The following is a 16327-nucleotide window of genomic DNA, read 5'->3' as shown; positions in this document are numbered from 1 at the left end:
AAACGTCATTTTTTCTACGAGCAAGCAATAGTGTGAATTATTTCGTTTGCAAAAAAATAATCTTCTTGAACGGGAGTTTGATCATCTACCATTTAAAAAATGACGATGATGTCATTTCTGGAAACTGAAGGAACAAAAAATGAAAATGATCCAAAAACTTTTTATTTTAATAAAGTTGATCTGTTCCAGTTCTTTTCGAGAAACTCATTCATTCTTTAGTGGCTGGCACTACATTAGATGCCACCAATTTGTCTGGCACTAATATCGGGTTTTCATTTAAATTTCCCGTCAAGTTGGCGTTGAAGAGTCGATTGTAAACGCACCACGGATTACAGATCATGGATCAGCTGTTTAAATCTAACCTCACTTTTTGCGTTGTTTGCGCTTTTAGAAAAAAAAAATACATTACTCTGCAGACCCTGCAGACTGACGAGTGGTGCGTTCACAACACTGATATTCACAATCGACTCTTCAATGCCAACTTTGACGGGTCAGACGTAATAATATGACAAACTATGTAGTTTCTTACTAACTTTGATCTCTCACCGATGTCAAACGGAAGCACAACATGCAGCCAAACTTTCCAGTGCTCCAAAGTACCATAGAATATACTTATACCTAATTATTAATGAAACGCTCTAGGGTGAAGCATTGCCAGCTTTTGAACTATTAATGCTATGTCGTGGTTTTTACTTTAAATTAATTATTTAATTTACAATTGATTGCAAAAAAAACGGGAACTGTTAGAATAAAATGCTATCAAAATGCATTGCGTTACAGTGTAATAACCAAAAGCTGGAAAAACAAATGACAAATCATAACATATGGGATTGTGCAGAGACGCCGCAAAATGGAGCGCAATTTGAACATAGACGATAATAGCGTTTTTTTTTTTTACATATTTTTGGCAGGTAAGTGTATACTTATGATAACACTGTTGTTTTCAGATTAAAAATCTCTATCAGAATTACTAAAAAAAGTATGTTTCCTATTAAAAAAAAATTTTTGATAGTTTACCCTTGAAGCACTTAGGGCTACATGTGAACTTATTAGGTCCTTTTGTAGCCTATTCACATCCATTTAATTTGGTGCATAAATAATTAAAATCTTCCGATAAATAAGGGTGTTATAGACATACCGGGTGTCCCATCACTTGTGTCCCGTAGGAAAATGACTTTAAAACTAAATTATATTTATATGAAGGTATTATAGATGCATAAATACTGTTCACCGCCACAAAAGTTGGGTATTACTTTTTTGTTAAAATTAATTACCTAGGTGCAGCAGGCAAATAACTATCACTTTAAAAATTAAACTTTGTTCGATGCAATTCAAATTTAGTATATGTTATCAAATAGTTATAGAGAAATAAAATCCGTAATTAGAATTTAATTAAAATGTTTTGATGCAAAGATATTTGGTTAATTTAATGTGGGTCCTTCTACTTTATAAAAATTTATGGAAGACAAAGTTAAGTTTGTGGGTATTATTCTTGTTCGCAATTTATGGTACGAAGACCATTTAAGAGGGTTCCAGCGGTACCTGCCTGTGTTACGGCGTCAAATACACTGCAACCCCTCATAAATCTTCGTGGGCAATAAATTTTCATAAAGTAGAACGGCCCAAATTAATTTAACCAAATATCTTTACATCAAAATATTTTAATTAAATTATAATCACGGATTTTATTTCTCTATCATTTTTTCATAAAGTATACTAAATTTGAACTGCAGCGAACAAAATTTAATTTTTAAAGTGATAGTTTTTTGCCTGCTGCACCTAGGTAATTAATTTTAACAAAAAAGTAATACCCAATTTTTGTGGCGGTGAAAAGTATTTATGCATCTATAATACCTTCATATAAATATAATTTAGTTTTAAAGTCATTTTCCTACGGGACACAAGTGATGGGACACCCGGTATATACAGGCTGTCCCAAAAATGGCGTACTAACGGTGCACTACGGGGTAGAAGAGACTACCGTAAACGTCAGAAAAATGTTAAAAAAAATTCTATTGGACTTATTTGCTGATTTGGCGGTCTTTGAAAGTGGCACTTAACAGGTAAATTATTTCAAAATATATATATTAAATTGTGTTGAATGACAGCTACCTTTACTCGTACATATTATCACAAAGTACAAGATTACTCACTACCAATATCTAATCCTGCATAATAGAGAATTTAGAAGCTTTGGAAATCGAAAAAATTATTTTAAATCCACCACGGTAACATTCCATGGTAATGTTGTACGAGTACATTTTTGTTTACATTGTATTACCGTTAATAATTAAAAAAAAAAAAATTATAATAAAAATGGATTTTTTTGTCTGAATTTTTTTTTCCATATTTTTTTCGTGTACATTTAAACATCCTCGATACGGTAGTAAGTAGTTAGTACGCCATTTTTGGGACACTGTATGGTTATAGACTCCCCTTCTTTTTTGGAGACCCCTGTATATCGAACTTGTGTTTGTGATGTATGATAAGATAAGCAACAGGGGGCGTAGCTCAGATGGTAGAGCGCTCGCTTAGCATGTGAGAGGTACCGGGATCGATACCCGGCGCCTCCAAATTTTTTCAAAATATTCTCAAGAGTAGGTCAAGTATATCGAACTTGCCATTCATGACATATGATAAGCAACAGGGGGCGTAGCTCAGATGGTAGAGCGCTCGCTTAGCATGCGAGAGGTACCGGGATCGATACCCGGCGCCTCCAATTTTTTTCAAAATATTCTCATAAGTATGTCAAATATATCGAACTTGCCATTCATGACGTATGATAAGCAACAGGGGGCGTAGCTCAGATGGTAGAGCGCTCGCTTAGCATGTGAGAGGTACCGGGATCGATACCCGGCGCCTCCATTTTTTCACAATATTCTCAAGAGTAGGTCACATATTGCGAACATGCGTTCATGACGTAGGATCAGCAACAGGGGGCGTAGCTCAGATGGTAGAGCGCTCGCTTAGCATGTGAGAGGTACCGGGATCGATACCCGGCGCCTCCAATTTTTTTCAAAATATTCTCAAGAGTAGGTCAAGTATGTATATCGAACTTTCCATTCATGACATATGATAAGCAACAGGGGGCGTAGCTCAGATGGTAGAGCGCTCGCTTAGCATGCGAGAGGTACCGGGATCGATACCCGGCGCCTCCAATTTTTTTCAAAATATTCTCATAAGTATGTCAAATATATCGAACTTGCCATTCATGACGTATGATAAGCAACAGGGGGCGTAGCTCAGATGGTAGAGCGCTCGCTTAGCATGTGAGAGGTACCGGGATCGATACCCGGCGCCTCCAATTTTTTTCAAAATATTCTCAAGAGTAGTCAAATATACCGTGCGATTAAAAATAAAAAAAATCGAGAGGGCCGTGATTAATTCGTTTCAGTTGGCAACACGTAAAAATTTAATTCAAATGTCATCAGATGTCATTGCAATAGTAACTGTCATTATTAATTATTGACTATTAAAATTTGCTATTACAATATGTTCACTTTAAAGCAAAAAATTTTCATTGTGCAGTGTTACTTCACAAATGGAGAAAGACTTGAGAACGACGAATAGTCTTATTCGACACCTCGAGTTTTTGAGGAATTTCAACAAAAGTTTCCGGACTTTCAAGGCACTTACCAACAACTTGCCTTGATTATTTCATTTTTCCATACCTGAAAAACAACGTGTTCAAAAACAGGCTTGAGACAATTCCCGAATTACTGCAAGTAATTACTGATATATCCTGTCCACGTTAGATTGAACATCAGTGGTGCAAATCGCACACATTTGGCATTAACTTTCATATAAGTTGTCATAGTCAGGTCATTTGCACCACTGATGTTCATTCCAACGTGAACAGATAATATCTGCAATTCAATTGATGTCCCGACTTTGCAAAGGTCATTTGAAAACATGAAGCGAAGGGTAGCATTTGATTGATAATTTCTAAACTTAATTAAAATCAATTGCTTTATAAATATTGTTTAAGTTTAATACAAATTTTGGATAATATAATTTCAGTATTTGTTATGTTCTACTTTGTTTTTTACTCTTATTGGTAATTCAATTTAAAAAAAATCGGGAAAAATATAATTTTTTTCTACAACCGTCAAAAAAACGCGACATTTATGCATCATTATCAAGTCGCAAAGTTTGTCATTTTTTGATAGATCAAAAATAGTTGTCAAAAAGTTTCCTTGGATGTTTTAATATTTTTTTTTGTTCGACACTGTCAGAATTTGAGAATTTTCTCCTATGTGGACGGATTTTGATAAATGTCACAACTTGTCAAAACGAAACGTCAAGCTAATTTTAAATGTTTTAAGCGATTTGGAGCCTTTAAGGGGCGCGTCGAACAAAAAAACGTTGTATTCAACTCGTTCGGTGAAAAAAAAAAATTAAAACACCCAAGGAAAATTTTACAAAAATTCGTAACCAAGTAACCAACGCAAGCGGGCAACTTGAATGTCTGATCGTTTTGTAGTAAGTGTCAATTTTGTTAGCAAAAGTTTAAAAAGCGGTTGTAGCAAAAATTGTGTTTGTATTTCGTGCGCTAGTGATTTTTTTGTTGGCGCATTCGAATGAGTTTGAAGTCTCGACCTGACGGTCTCGACCAAAAACTCATTCTGATGCGCCAACAAAAAACAATCATTTTGCGCACTTAATACAAAAATAACTATTATTTTCTTTGCATAAAACTTAACGAGAACAAAAACGCTATTGTTCGGTAGTAGGTATTTTTGTCTTTTTTCTGTGTGTTCATTAAATTATTAAGATTACTCGTATAATGGACTTATCATATCAATAATATACAAAGTGTCTATAAACGAACGTATATCAAGGGCTTTGTACCGGAAATTATTTTGGTCAAAGGTGGTCATCGATTTTCAAATAATTGTCGAAGCATTTGTATCAATCATTTTTTGAATGTCAAATTCTGTCAAACAGTTTTATTTTTTATTTTTGCCCACACTTTGCAGTAATGCCGAAGGATTTTTATGCATGCCTTAGAAATTGTGCTGGTGTGTTTCGCGAAACTGCCTCTGTGACTCATTCATGAAAAAGGTGCTGGTAGGCCAATCGTTCGTACCGGGTTCAAATACATTTATTCAATTGTTTGTGTAATACATGTCAAGATAAATATTTTGTAATAGTATAATATGTAGTGAAGCTGCCGCTGAGGCTTATGGCCTTTTCAGCAGTGTTCGTACCGAAGAAATCGTCGCACTAAATAAGTTTAGACGGACGTTTTCTAATCCACGACCACCTTTGACCAAGATAATTTTTGATATCCCGGTAGAATTTGAATATAGGTATTGGATTTTTGCCGTTCTGTAGCACATTGTGGTATCTATATCAACCAGAAAAACAGAGGTTATGTAAGTTCATTAATGACAGGTTTTTAATAAAAACTGTTGTAAGATGAAAAGTAATTACAATATACAGTGTGCCCACGAAAGTAGTGACACCTTTTATTTTAAAAATATTTTTGAATGTTTAGGTGTTCATTATTTTTGACTTTTGCTTAACCTAATTTACAGTGATACGGACAATGTTTTGTAATGTTGCCATATATCAAAAATATTTTCTCTTAATAGTTCATTCTGGTGGAACTAATTAGAAAACCAGCCCTGCCACCACTTTCCTGGGCACACTGTGGAAAAACTGAGACGTTGAACTACACCTGGGACTCGTGTGCCAAATCAATCCTTATAAAACTCGTTCTTTAATATACTATTTACACACTTAATAAATCATTTTCTTACGAATATTAAAATAATTAATCTGACAATGCGGTGGCAAGAAAATGTCGAACAGACACTGACACAAAAAAAAGTTTCATCCGTTGCATCACTGAATCAGCTGAACATGAAACATGAAAAGAAAAAATCATAGCCAACTCGGTCCCAAAAAGATCGTGAATGCCTAATAAATTGGGCTTTTTTTAGCACTCGTGCCACTCATGCCAAAAAGCCCAAATTACACACGAACTCGTTTTTGTAAAAATTTTTAGGTGTGAAATATTGATGTCGGGCAAATTTGTATCCTTTATCGCAATATGTACAGTTGCGGAATTAAAATTTCGGGCACTATTGTTAATGTTATGATATAAACTCTAAAACAACCTTTACGTTAATAACCTTATTTTTTAGTCTTGTCATGTTTTTGTCTTTTGGCATTCAAAAATTTTCATTTGTGGCATAATAACGGGTAGGCAACATATCAAAGCGATCATTTAATGTCAGTCATGATGACAGTAGAAGGTGCTTTACAGAGATTTTGTTGAAGTGACAGAAAAATAGTGCCCGAAATTTTAATTCCGCAACTGTACTGTATTTTCAATTTGGTTGTAGGTCGTAAAATTTTATGGTACTTTAAGTTAAAGATCTTGCGGGGCTTATAAATCCTAGTTTACCACTAGCAGGTAATATTTTAAGCAGGGTTGTATTGTACATTTTGTATATGTATTTGCATTGTACGGCAAACGGCACGCGCCGCTTCCCAACCTTTTCAAACCCAACCATTGTGCCCGTTAATCGCTCATAATATGCAATAAAATTTTACGACCTACAACCAAATTGAGAATGCAATACTATTGCGGGCAAAAAAAGTGAGACATCAACGTCATTGTCTTGACATTTAATGTGAAATATCCCTTATTTGATTCTAACTCTACTTTGAATTGATTGATGTTGTCATTAAGTATTGTAGGTTGTAGGGAATGATTGTAAGTAAGCACGTAGTGAATATTTATTTAATGCGAAGTTCCAATCAAAATCTACCTTTATCAAAAGAAGAGGGCATTTGGAAAAGGAAAATAGGAGTACAAAATACATTTTTAAACTGTCAGTTGGAATAGTGTCAAAAAAATGACAATAAAGCTTGAACTACTGTCGCGAGCAATAAATTTCGGTCGTCAATGTCATTTCAAAATTTGGTTAGATTGTCACTAATTTAAAAAAAATTCCTGCCTGATTATGCCCACGTCAACAAAGTGTCAAAAAATTGAGAAAAAAATGACAATTAATGTCATACAACATGATGATAGGTTATGATATTTTCGACTGTTTTACAATGGAGCATTTTCAATTGCGTCAAAGAATGACCTTGATGACCAAAATTTACTTCTCGCGACTGTACATCGAATTTTTCAAAACTGACAGAAATTTGATGTCCCACTTTTTTTGCTCGCAATAGTAAAATGACAAGTCTTGTACAATAATAACAGAAAATGAGGTTACGAATACGCAAGGGCCCCTTTGCATCTCGTCAATGGAATGACAAGTGACGGCAAAAATTCCGTGGCCGGAATTGTACAGTTCGAGACACTGAATTTCGGGCATCACTGTCAATATACCGTCGAAAAATGTAAAATAGGCTTTACGTTATTAACCTCAATTCTACCGTTTGCGACGATAAGATTGACATGCGATTGACGTGAACAGAAAATAAATTTCAAAATTTGACTTTTGAATGTCACGTTGACAATAAAGAGGGATTTACATCGCAATTTTTTGAAGTGACAGAAAAATGATGCCCGAAATTCCGTGTCCCTAACTGTACATATTTTGATTGTTATTTTGTATAAAAATCTACTTAAAAGAACAGGAAGAAATTCTGAGGTTACTAAGGCAAATAAAAACAAATTTTCCAATCAGTATCAAGTTTAAGATATATCGAGTTTTGAACTAGTTTTATAATCACTTTTACTTTCCCACTCCATAAGAGAAAGCAGGCGTAGGTTGTACATACCAGCGGTCTACTTTATTGTGATTTTATATTAAAATTCTTTGATAAATATCAGGGGGCGTAGCTCAGATGGTAGAGCGCTCGCTTAGCATGCGAGAGGTACCGGGATCGATACCCGGCGCCTCCAATATTTTTCAAAATATTCTCAAGAGTAGGTCAAGTATATCGAACTTGCCATTCATGACATATGATAATTGATAAGTAACAGGGGGCGTAGCTCAGATGGTAGAGCGCTCGCTTAGCATGTGAGAGGTACCGGGATCGATACCCGGCGCCTCCAATTTTTTTCAAAATATTCTCCAGAGTAGGTCACATATTGCGAACATGCGTTCATGACGTAGGATAAGCAACAGGGGGCGTAGCTCAGATGGTAGAGCGCTCGCTTAGCATGCGAGAGGTACCGGGATCGATACCCGGCGCCTCCACTTTTTTTTTTAATTAATTCACCCAACCAACCGTAGATTAAACATAGAAAATTTAAAAACCTGTTATAATTGTTATATAACTCGAAGGGAATTTCAATTTCCAAATACCTTTCGTTATGAATGAGAGGAATGAAGAAAGAATAGATACCTACATAACAATTCCAATTCCACCCTTAAACTTAAAACTATTAGGATGGTGTATGAGAAATTCTCTACCATCGTGATTTATAAATTTCAGTTGACATTGACATTCAATCTTTGAAACACATCAGTTTCCCATTAATAGTTAATAGTTATTTACGAACCAAGTGCGGGAAGACGATGTTCCCGCATGAGCGCATTTTTTAAAGCACGAGCGACGAAGGAGCGAGTGCCTTTAATTAAAGCGCGAATGAACGGAAGATGTCTTCACGCAAGTGGTTCGTACAATATTTTTTGTACGAAAATTAAATTAAATTTTTTTGTTTTAATACATTAAACATAAACGAACATAAAACCAAGTAGGCAGTGATCTTTGGTTGTTGGAAACAATTGCTTCACTTGATATTTCAATTTTTGCAATAATTTGTGAATTTTGTAGGAACAATTTTCAACGATTATAAATCTTACCGTACTTTTTTAATGGAGGGAAACCCAGGGAAGTTGTATTTTATGACCTAAATTTTATTATTATCAAGACAGATTTTTTTTTGAATGCCTCAAAGGGCCAGTGTTTTTTGCAATTTTTACATTCGAGTCGACCGGGAAGCACTCGTTTCGGAGCGAGCGTTGAATGTTGGAAGCGTTGCTTTCAAGGCTATGAGTACAAAAAATTATTATAACATATAAAATTAAATATCATTTACAGACACGAAATTAACGTGGTGCTTACATTTAGAAGAAATCGTCCTAGAAAAATGTCTGCCCTAGTTTTATTTTAACATGCTAACTAATGTACACTGCGTAGTAATGATCTGTTTTATTTTCACTAGTTCACCTGTTTAAAAAACAGACGGTCACTCGTTCTAATTACCTACTTACTATTCTTTGTGGTATAATTTTAATAATTCATGTTTTACATGTGTGTTAGGGTCCACTGAAACTAGGGACTCGCCGACATCAAATCCCGCTTACAATCCAGCTTTGGCTCTGGATTCAACCGACGCTCTTGAAGAATATTACTCACAATCAAGTACTTACGCCGGATTCCAGAGAAGCGGCAGGATAACACCACCGGCGACGACGATTCCAAGATTTCGCAAATATAACGTCGAAGATTTCAATTTCCTCAAAGTTTTGGGCAAAGGAAGTTTTGGAAAGGTAAATGATGCAGAGATTTCCACTCATTTGCCAACAAAAAACTTTTCAGGTTCTCTTGGCAGAGCTTAAAAACACAGAATATTATTACGCTATTAAATGTCTGAAAAAAGATGTTGTTTTGGAGGACGATGATGTTGAATGCACCCTTATCGAAAGGAAAGTTCTTGCTCTAGCTACAAAACATCCCTATTTGTGCCACTTATTATGCACGTTTCAGACTGAGGTAAGATTTTCTAAATTTAACGGTCAAAAATAAAATATTTTTGGTTGGTAGTCCCATCTGTTCTTCGTTATGGAATATCTGAATGGTGGCGATCTCATGTTTCACATTCAACAGTCCGGTCGTTTCGATGAACCTAGAGCCAGGTTTTACGGCGCAGAAATAGTTTCGGGCCTCAAGTTCCTTCACCACAAAGGCATTGTTTACAGGTAAACACACAAATCGAGGTGATCTGAGCCAGCGAATAATTTTAAACAGCATAAAAACATTTTATAAACACACCATAAATTATCTAATAATAGAAAATTGCATAATAGCAGTTTTCTTGGAATCACATAATAAAAGGTGTCTTTGAACCGAGCTGAAATTGTGTATTTTTACCAATCCGTGGATGGGTTATTGCAGTTCATCGTCCTAAATTTTAATATTTCGACTTATTACCTGCCTACACTTCCTCGTTTAATTTTAAACGAATTAGTACATTTGGAACAAATCGTCAATCGCCACATCTTTACAGTAACATTCCAATATTTCAATTTAAATAAGTTACGTCATGCTATGCATTTGCCCACGAAATGTAAATACATACAAATTTCGCGTGAAATGTTTGGCACAAAGTCCACTGTTAACGATCAAAAGCGGTTCGATTGGGTTTTTTGGATTTGTCCAAACGTCACTTTCAGGTGGAACATCATAAATTATTTTAGCGAATTCCAAATTTAACTTTCCCCTAAACACATCAAATTCAGTGAATGAGAAGCCAGAAAAAACATATTTTTGACAGGGATATTAATCCTGAACGTGTACACGATTAACACGTCGAACTGCACGTGAAATCGCGTATCAAATTAAAATGAAAAATTGCAAACATTTTATTTGCCTTGTAGGTATTTATCGCAATAACTAAAAAAAAAACACCATTGCAAATAGTTACGAAGTGCAGTGACCGCCGTGATTACTTGGAAAAAATTCTTTTATTATTTTTCAAACAAATTTGTTACTTATTTGACCTTCACCGTGCAAGCAATATCTACGAATGTATGGCTTACAATACTTCTCTAAACACATTCAAAGAATGATCAGACTGTACGTTTTCTGAAGAACATGTTCGACATTTTTGTTATTACATATTTTTTTTGTTCGACACTGTCAGAATTTGAGAATTTTCTCCTGTGTGAACGGATTTTGATAAATTTGACAACTTATCAAAACGAAATGTCAAGCTAATTTTCAAGATTTTAAGCCATTTGGAGTCTTTGGGGGGGCTCGTTGAACAAAAAAACGTTGTATTCAACTCGTTCTTGTGTAATTTGCGCTTTTTTGGCACTCGTGGACCTTTAAAACTCTCGTTTCACTCGAGTTTTAAACTGGCCCACTCATGCCAACAAAAGCCCAAATTACACACGAACTCGTTAAATAAATAACTATTAATTGACTGCACTAAAAACCCATCCACATTACAGAACAATCCAAATTATATAAGTTTATTTGTGCCCGGCGCCTCCGCCATTCATTATTTAAAAATGGCAGGTGTCGTTGCTTCATTCTAACAAATTCAAAAATATATTTTTCCGTTGACCGCTTGTTAATTTCAATATTAATGAATTATTTTGTCTAAAATATAGTGTATTAATGGACCTCATTAATACACTATTTTTCATTAATCAACGATTCTTGCGATTTTGACGTTTTGATTAAATTTTGATGTATAAACAACCTCGAACATGCATTGTTTGCACTTACCAACACTGCAGGAGGTAGTGCAGGGTTTTCTATATTTTATAGCTCCATAACTGCACAATTATGAATTCACTTTTTCAAAAGCCGACCTTTTTGGTTGTAATTCGCATGTCATATTTTTCAAAGGTAACTAGATTTTCTTAGCAACCGTGATTTTTACGTGAAATTGAATGTAAATGGAGTTGACGTCTTCTGACATTCTTTGTGGAAAAGTGAATAGAAAGTGTTGACGACAAAAAAAAAGGATAAAGGTATTTTATAAGGTCTCATCTTTATCGAAAAAGATGAAATTGGTTTTGATTTGGGTTTAATTTGAAATTTTGTCACAAAAAAAAGTTTGCGGTCAACGAAAAAATCTTGTAATAAACTCATTTGTTAATGGGCGATTAATAATCTCAACTATTAAAGGCACTCACTTGCTACACTCGTTCGTGCTTTAAACAGTTTCGATTATTAATCGCCTTCATTAACAAACTAGTTTATTAAATAACTATTATTTATATTTATTTATGTAATTTTAAAAATGTCTCAGAGACCTAAAACTGGACAATATTTTGCTGGACTTCGACGGTCACGTGAGAATCGCGGATTTCGGGATGTGCAAGCTTCAGATATTTCTGGACCGGATGGCCGACACATTTTGCGGAACTCCTGATTACATGGCCCCTGAGGTACTGTCCTATTACGTCTTTACACAATTTTACATTTACAACGTGTTTTCAGATTATTAAAGGGCAACACTACAATCAGTGTGTCGATTGGTGGTCATTCGGGGTTCTTCTTTACGAAATGTTAATCGGGCAGTCACCTTTCAGTGGATGTGACGAAGATGAACTATTCTGGTCGATATGCAATGAAAAACCAGTTATACCTCGGTTCTTAACGGCCGAAGCAAGTGCTGTTTTACTACTGGTAATTGTAACATTTATTGCCGCATATATCAACTCATTTCCGTTTGTTGGCAGTTTCTAGAAAAAGACGCCAATAAGCGATTGGGCAATAGATTTTGTCCTTCGGGAGATATCCAAGACCAACCGTTCTTCAAACCAATCCTTTGGGATAGGTTAGAGACGAGATTACTGGAACCACCGTTCAAACCGAAATTGGTAACTAGTGGTGAATAGTAAAAAGTAAGAATTACTGAGTGATTGTGTTTCAGCAACATCCCTTGGATACGCAATACTTCGATCGAACTTTTACCACAGAAAAGGCTAAACTCACGCCAATAGAACAAAATATATTGCAATCTATGGATCAGACGCAGTTTCAAGGTTTTAGTTATACAAATCCAAACGCTACAGACAAATGAATTTTAAACTGTATAATGTAATGGAAAATTAATTCGTCTCGTTACGAGACACCTCGTGATACATAGTTTTTGGTGGTCAAGTCAATGTTACCATGTTACTACTGTTGAAATTACATTTTTTACTAAGTATCAGCATGAGAGTGCAGCCATCAAACAATGACTTATTAGAGATTTATTATTATTTTATTTTTCAGATTTTCGAATAATATGTGCTTTGGTGATAGTTTGTAATAGGTTACTTATTTATTTTGAAACTCTTTTTAATTTATTTATTGTGTACCTTTTCCTTTTTACACCGTGAGTACCTATATTTTGTATATTAGTATTTGTACATACACAAATCATAGAATACTACTTCTATATTTTAGAGAAATCGTGTTTCAAATTTACGAACAAATATTTTTGTTCGGGTATTGTATTATTCAATGTAAAAATGTGCCAAACAAGAAATACATATATTTAATAAGATAATTAGTTGATGAATTCAATCCCAAATGGTGGTAGAATTCTTTCGGGAGGGTCCCACTTACCCTTACCCAAGGGTACAATTTTCTGTAAAAAAATAATAATTACTTTCACACTTAATTGTTGTCGAACTGATACAAATAAGAATAATTTTAATAGAATACGCTTACATTGTTGTACAAGTTTTCCTTGAAGTAGCCTCTGGCAACTTCATTAATGCCATTTCCTGGAAAAGGATCGAAGCAACAATACGGTACCAAACTTAAATCATAATCTTCTGGTGGTTTTGAGGCTTCTTCATACTGAATCCTTTCTAGTTCTGGTTTTTCCCTGACGACCATACAGCAAGCTCTAATTGTAAAATAATACAAAATTTCAACTCCTGATAATAGACTGAAGCCCATGAATAATCCCGCAATACCACCGAAAGACACTTAAAATGAATTCAGTTGTAAGTTTTGTTAGCAGTTTTCTTGTATTATTTACCAAGTAAGTCAACCCATCCGAACAAGACTTCCCGCTTATAGCGCACCATTGGCCACGAAACAAATCGCGTTTCAAGTTCGTTGGTGTCATCATTTACCCTACAATTTATAAATTCAGTCAAATTTTTATTTAAATTGTCCTCACCATAATTAAGATAGTAGATATGCGCTATGATCAAAAAAAATTGAAATTAGCCCTTCCCTGTGAGATTAATGTCGATTTAGCTGTTTACATTATTATTTTCAGGTATTTCAAACTTTTCTGATCATGTAAATGACACATACACTTCATTTAATTTTTCTACTTCGTAAACAGTATTAGAACATCCCAACTGACAGGAGCAGTGATCTACAGCTTTAATGTTTTCTACATTTTCCCAAATACAACGAAGTTGTTGAATATTACAGTGACGATAACGTCCTATTTGTGGATAAAAATGTGGAACACATTTACACATTCGCATTGAATTATCCATTCGGCATTGTCTTGTGCATGCTGTGTAAGTGTAAATATTGTCAGTTTGCAATTCCAGTTCATTTGAAAATATGCAATGTCGCTGTTTAATTGATAGTTGTCTGGTGTCTTCTGTTGTATAGGTTTGTTTAACCGAAAACGAAATTTTATCTACTTTGTAATCCCAGATGTGTTGCGGCTGTATATCCAGTCCGGCCTGTTCGTCAGAATTAAGAATGTAGATCTACAAAAAAAAACAAGAACAAAAAGTGTACGAATATTTAAAAAAATGTTTTTTTACAGGCATATTAACAGACGTATCTTTGACTGTAAACTTTAGTGACCATTTTAGATCGGTTTCCTTAATGTATCGCATCTCAAAGTCAGGTAATTTTTTGTCACTCCTGCAAAGTATATGTCAAGTTAAAGTTGAAGTAATGGCCGCATAAAATACCAAGGAACTTTTCTTTCGTAATGCCTTGAATTGAACGTGTAGCAAAATCCTTTTTCTGTAAAAACTGGAAAAAAGCCACTGCAACAGTTGAAACTATACGATTTCCATTCGCAGCTTTCAAAAATTTCCTCACATTTGTTCATCAACTAAAAAAAATATGTTATAGAAAGAAATATGTATTTATAATGAAACTTACTTCAAAACTGATTTCTTTTAGATCAAAATTGTCGGCAGTTTTAGCTCTGACTCTGGGTTTCAAATTTTTAATCGAGTCAAAAGACAATTTCGTCAAATCTATTAAGAGTTCTGGTGAATATCCCAAAGATGCGTTCGAAAATTTTCTGAAATATTACAAACTTGTAATAATTAGGTATAATTACTTCAGGTGTTGCTCACGTTTCAATATATTGCTCAATCCGTGATAAATTGTAAGGTGTTTCTTGACAAACTGTAATTGCGGGAAACGGGACTTTCCAGTTGTGAAAATCTGTGTCTAAACCAGTAATTGTTGGGTTTGTTTGAAACTTGTCCCACAGACTCACAATAATGACACATGTAGCTACAGCTCCTACAGATACGCAAACGAACCACATGAATCTAAAATTGAATCAAACGTACTAACAAATTATTTCATGAAATAAAAATACTTTTCCAAGAAGGGTCTTTCGTTTTCAGCAATATATCGAACACCGTGCAAAGTAGAATGCTCAAAAAACAATTTGGTTTGTACTTGCCAGCTAGTTCCAAAATTCCTGTATAATTTTAAAACATTTTGTAAGCGCTTTTTCGGCCCACTTTTTAGCTTCAACTTCATGTTTTGATTTTACAAAACTGAAGCTTTTATTCACAGCTTCATTCAACAATAATTGCCGAATGTCCATTATAAAATAACGTGCTTTATGTGCACATCGATATTTTACCAGACATAAAACATATAACAATAGAAAGATTATCTGATGAGATAAACGAGTAATAACACGTAAAATTGATTTGAAAATGAAGCAGAACAATATTAGTCTTAACAGCATACAATGAAAAAGTCGTAACTTTTTTCAGTGTTCTATTCAGACCAGTCTTCTATCATCATACTACTTTCCTAATTTGAAGCCAAATTACAATTGGTTATAATAACTGTAATAAATAAATAATTCAATAAGAATACTTTTTTTAAAGTACCTACATAAAACAGAAGATTTTTGCTTTAGGATGTTGAGATTTTTTTTACTTTATTTTTTAATTCAACCTTGAAGATAATTCACTTTTTAAATTCCATTTTACGGATACGATTGAATATTTCTTTTTTTTTATTTACTTTACCTTAAAACAAATTTCGATTTTTTAGTTTAGCTATGGAATTGGTTTTAGAAACTACAAACGCATTTATGTCGATACAAGAGTGTAAATTTTTTGATAATACATACCTATAATATAGATACTGGGTTGCGATTATGTATGGAACCGGCTCCGACCTGCTAAAATTGTTTTAGCTAGAATCCTGAAATTTTAAACAAACTTAGGACTCATTGAAAGCTAATTTTCAAATGTTTTAAAATAGTTTTTTATCTATAAGTGCTTATTCACAATGGACATAAGCTTGACATAAGGCATAAGAAATTCCTGATACATGCAGTGAATATACTATTAATGTTGACGTAACTTATGAGAAGTGACCTCAGTGAACATTATTGTTGTGTACAAAAAGGCATGAAATAGATATTTATGCATTA

The 16327-nt window shown here is 34.3% G+C and overlaps 3 protein-coding genes and 9 non-coding genes across 14 annotated transcripts in view; 10 read left to right on the top strand and 2 right to left on the bottom strand.

The window, feature by feature from the left end:
• Pkcdelta (Protein kinase C delta) overlaps positions 1-13213 on the top strand; it is a 111446-nt gene extending 98233 nt beyond the window's left edge. For all 3 annotated transcript variants that reach the window (XM_069041667.1, XM_069041666.1, XM_069041665.1), the window contains 7 exons: positions 9244-9473; positions 9523-9696; positions 9748-9902; positions 11966-12104; positions 12157-12345; positions 12399-12539; positions 12593-13213. In XM_069041667.1, the coding sequence (XP_068897768.1) occupies positions 9244-9473; positions 9523-9696; positions 9748-9902; positions 11966-12104; positions 12157-12345; positions 12399-12539; positions 12593-12742 (1178 nt within the window). In that variant the 3' untranslated portion in view covers positions 12743-13213. The remainder of the gene's footprint in view (positions 1-9243; positions 9474-9522; positions 9697-9747; positions 9903-11965; positions 12105-12156; positions 12346-12398; positions 12540-12592) is intronic.
• The window catches only part of Ptr (Patched-related), a 185716-nt gene that overhangs the window by 98898 nt on the left and 70491 nt on the right, over positions 1-16327 (bottom strand). The gene's annotated exons all lie outside the window — the stretch shown is intronic.
• TRNAA-AGC (transfer RNA alanine (anticodon AGC)) lies at positions 2501-2573 on the top strand. Its single transcript has one exon. It is a non-coding gene; the product is annotated as a tRNA-Ala (tRNA).
• TRNAA-AGC (transfer RNA alanine (anticodon AGC)) lies at positions 2647-2719 on the top strand. Its single transcript has one exon. It is a non-coding gene; the product is annotated as a tRNA-Ala (tRNA).
• TRNAA-AGC (transfer RNA alanine (anticodon AGC)) lies at positions 2793-2865 on the top strand. Its single transcript has one exon. It is a non-coding gene; the product is annotated as a tRNA-Ala (tRNA).
• TRNAA-AGC (transfer RNA alanine (anticodon AGC)) lies at positions 2936-3008 on the top strand. The gene has a single exon. It is a non-coding gene; the product is annotated as a tRNA-Ala (tRNA).
• TRNAA-AGC (transfer RNA alanine (anticodon AGC)) lies at positions 3086-3158 on the top strand. The gene has a single exon. It is a non-coding gene; the product is annotated as a tRNA-Ala (tRNA).
• On the top strand, positions 3232-3304 carry TRNAA-AGC (transfer RNA alanine (anticodon AGC)). Its single transcript has one exon. It is a non-coding gene; the product is annotated as a tRNA-Ala (tRNA).
• TRNAA-AGC (transfer RNA alanine (anticodon AGC)) lies at positions 7804-7876 on the top strand. The gene has a single exon. It is a non-coding gene; the product is annotated as a tRNA-Ala (tRNA).
• TRNAA-AGC (transfer RNA alanine (anticodon AGC)) lies at positions 7957-8029 on the top strand. The gene has a single exon. It is a non-coding gene; the product is annotated as a tRNA-Ala (tRNA).
• TRNAA-AGC (transfer RNA alanine (anticodon AGC)) lies at positions 8102-8174 on the top strand. Its single transcript has one exon. It is a non-coding gene; the product is annotated as a tRNA-Ala (tRNA).
• ppk23 (pickpocket 23) lies at positions 13156-15498 on the bottom strand. Its single transcript, XM_069041682.1, has 9 exons — positions 15248-15498; positions 14997-15197; positions 14797-14941; positions 14601-14746; positions 14448-14550; positions 13978-14390; positions 13694-13791; positions 13378-13640; positions 13156-13294 (listed from the first exon to the last, which is right to left on the bottom strand). The coding sequence occupies exons 1-9, from the start codon at positions 15412-15414 to the stop codon at positions 13214-13216; spliced, it is 1617 nt and encodes a 538-aa protein (XP_068897783.1). The 5' UTR covers positions 15415-15498; the 3' UTR covers positions 13156-13213.

The sequence above is a fragment of the Tenebrio molitor genome, chromosome 3 (genome assembly GCF_963966145.1).
Source record: "Tenebrio molitor chromosome 3, icTenMoli1.1, whole genome shotgun sequence".
Lineage (NCBI taxonomy): Eukaryota > Metazoa > Arthropoda > Insecta > Coleoptera > Tenebrionidae > Tenebrio > Tenebrio molitor.
The sequence above is the reverse complement of the archived record's forward strand: the minus strand, read 5'-3'. Positions and strand labels throughout refer to the sequence as shown.

Excerpts from the sequence above, each read along its gene's own strand:
- ppk23 (XM_069041682.1), bottom strand. The coding sequence starts at position 15,414 with ATGAAGTTGAAGCTAAAAAGTGGGCCGAAAAAGCGCTTACAAAATGTT. Across the intron at positions 15,198-15,247 it reads GAAAGACCCTTCTTGGAAAA|ATTCATGTGGTTCGTTTGCG; the intron begins GTATTTTTATTT and ends ATTCAATTTTAG. Across the intron at positions 14,747-14,796 it reads TAAAAGAAATCAGTTTTGAA|TTGATGAACAAATGTGAGGA; the intron begins GTAAGTTTCATT and ends TATTTTTTTTAG.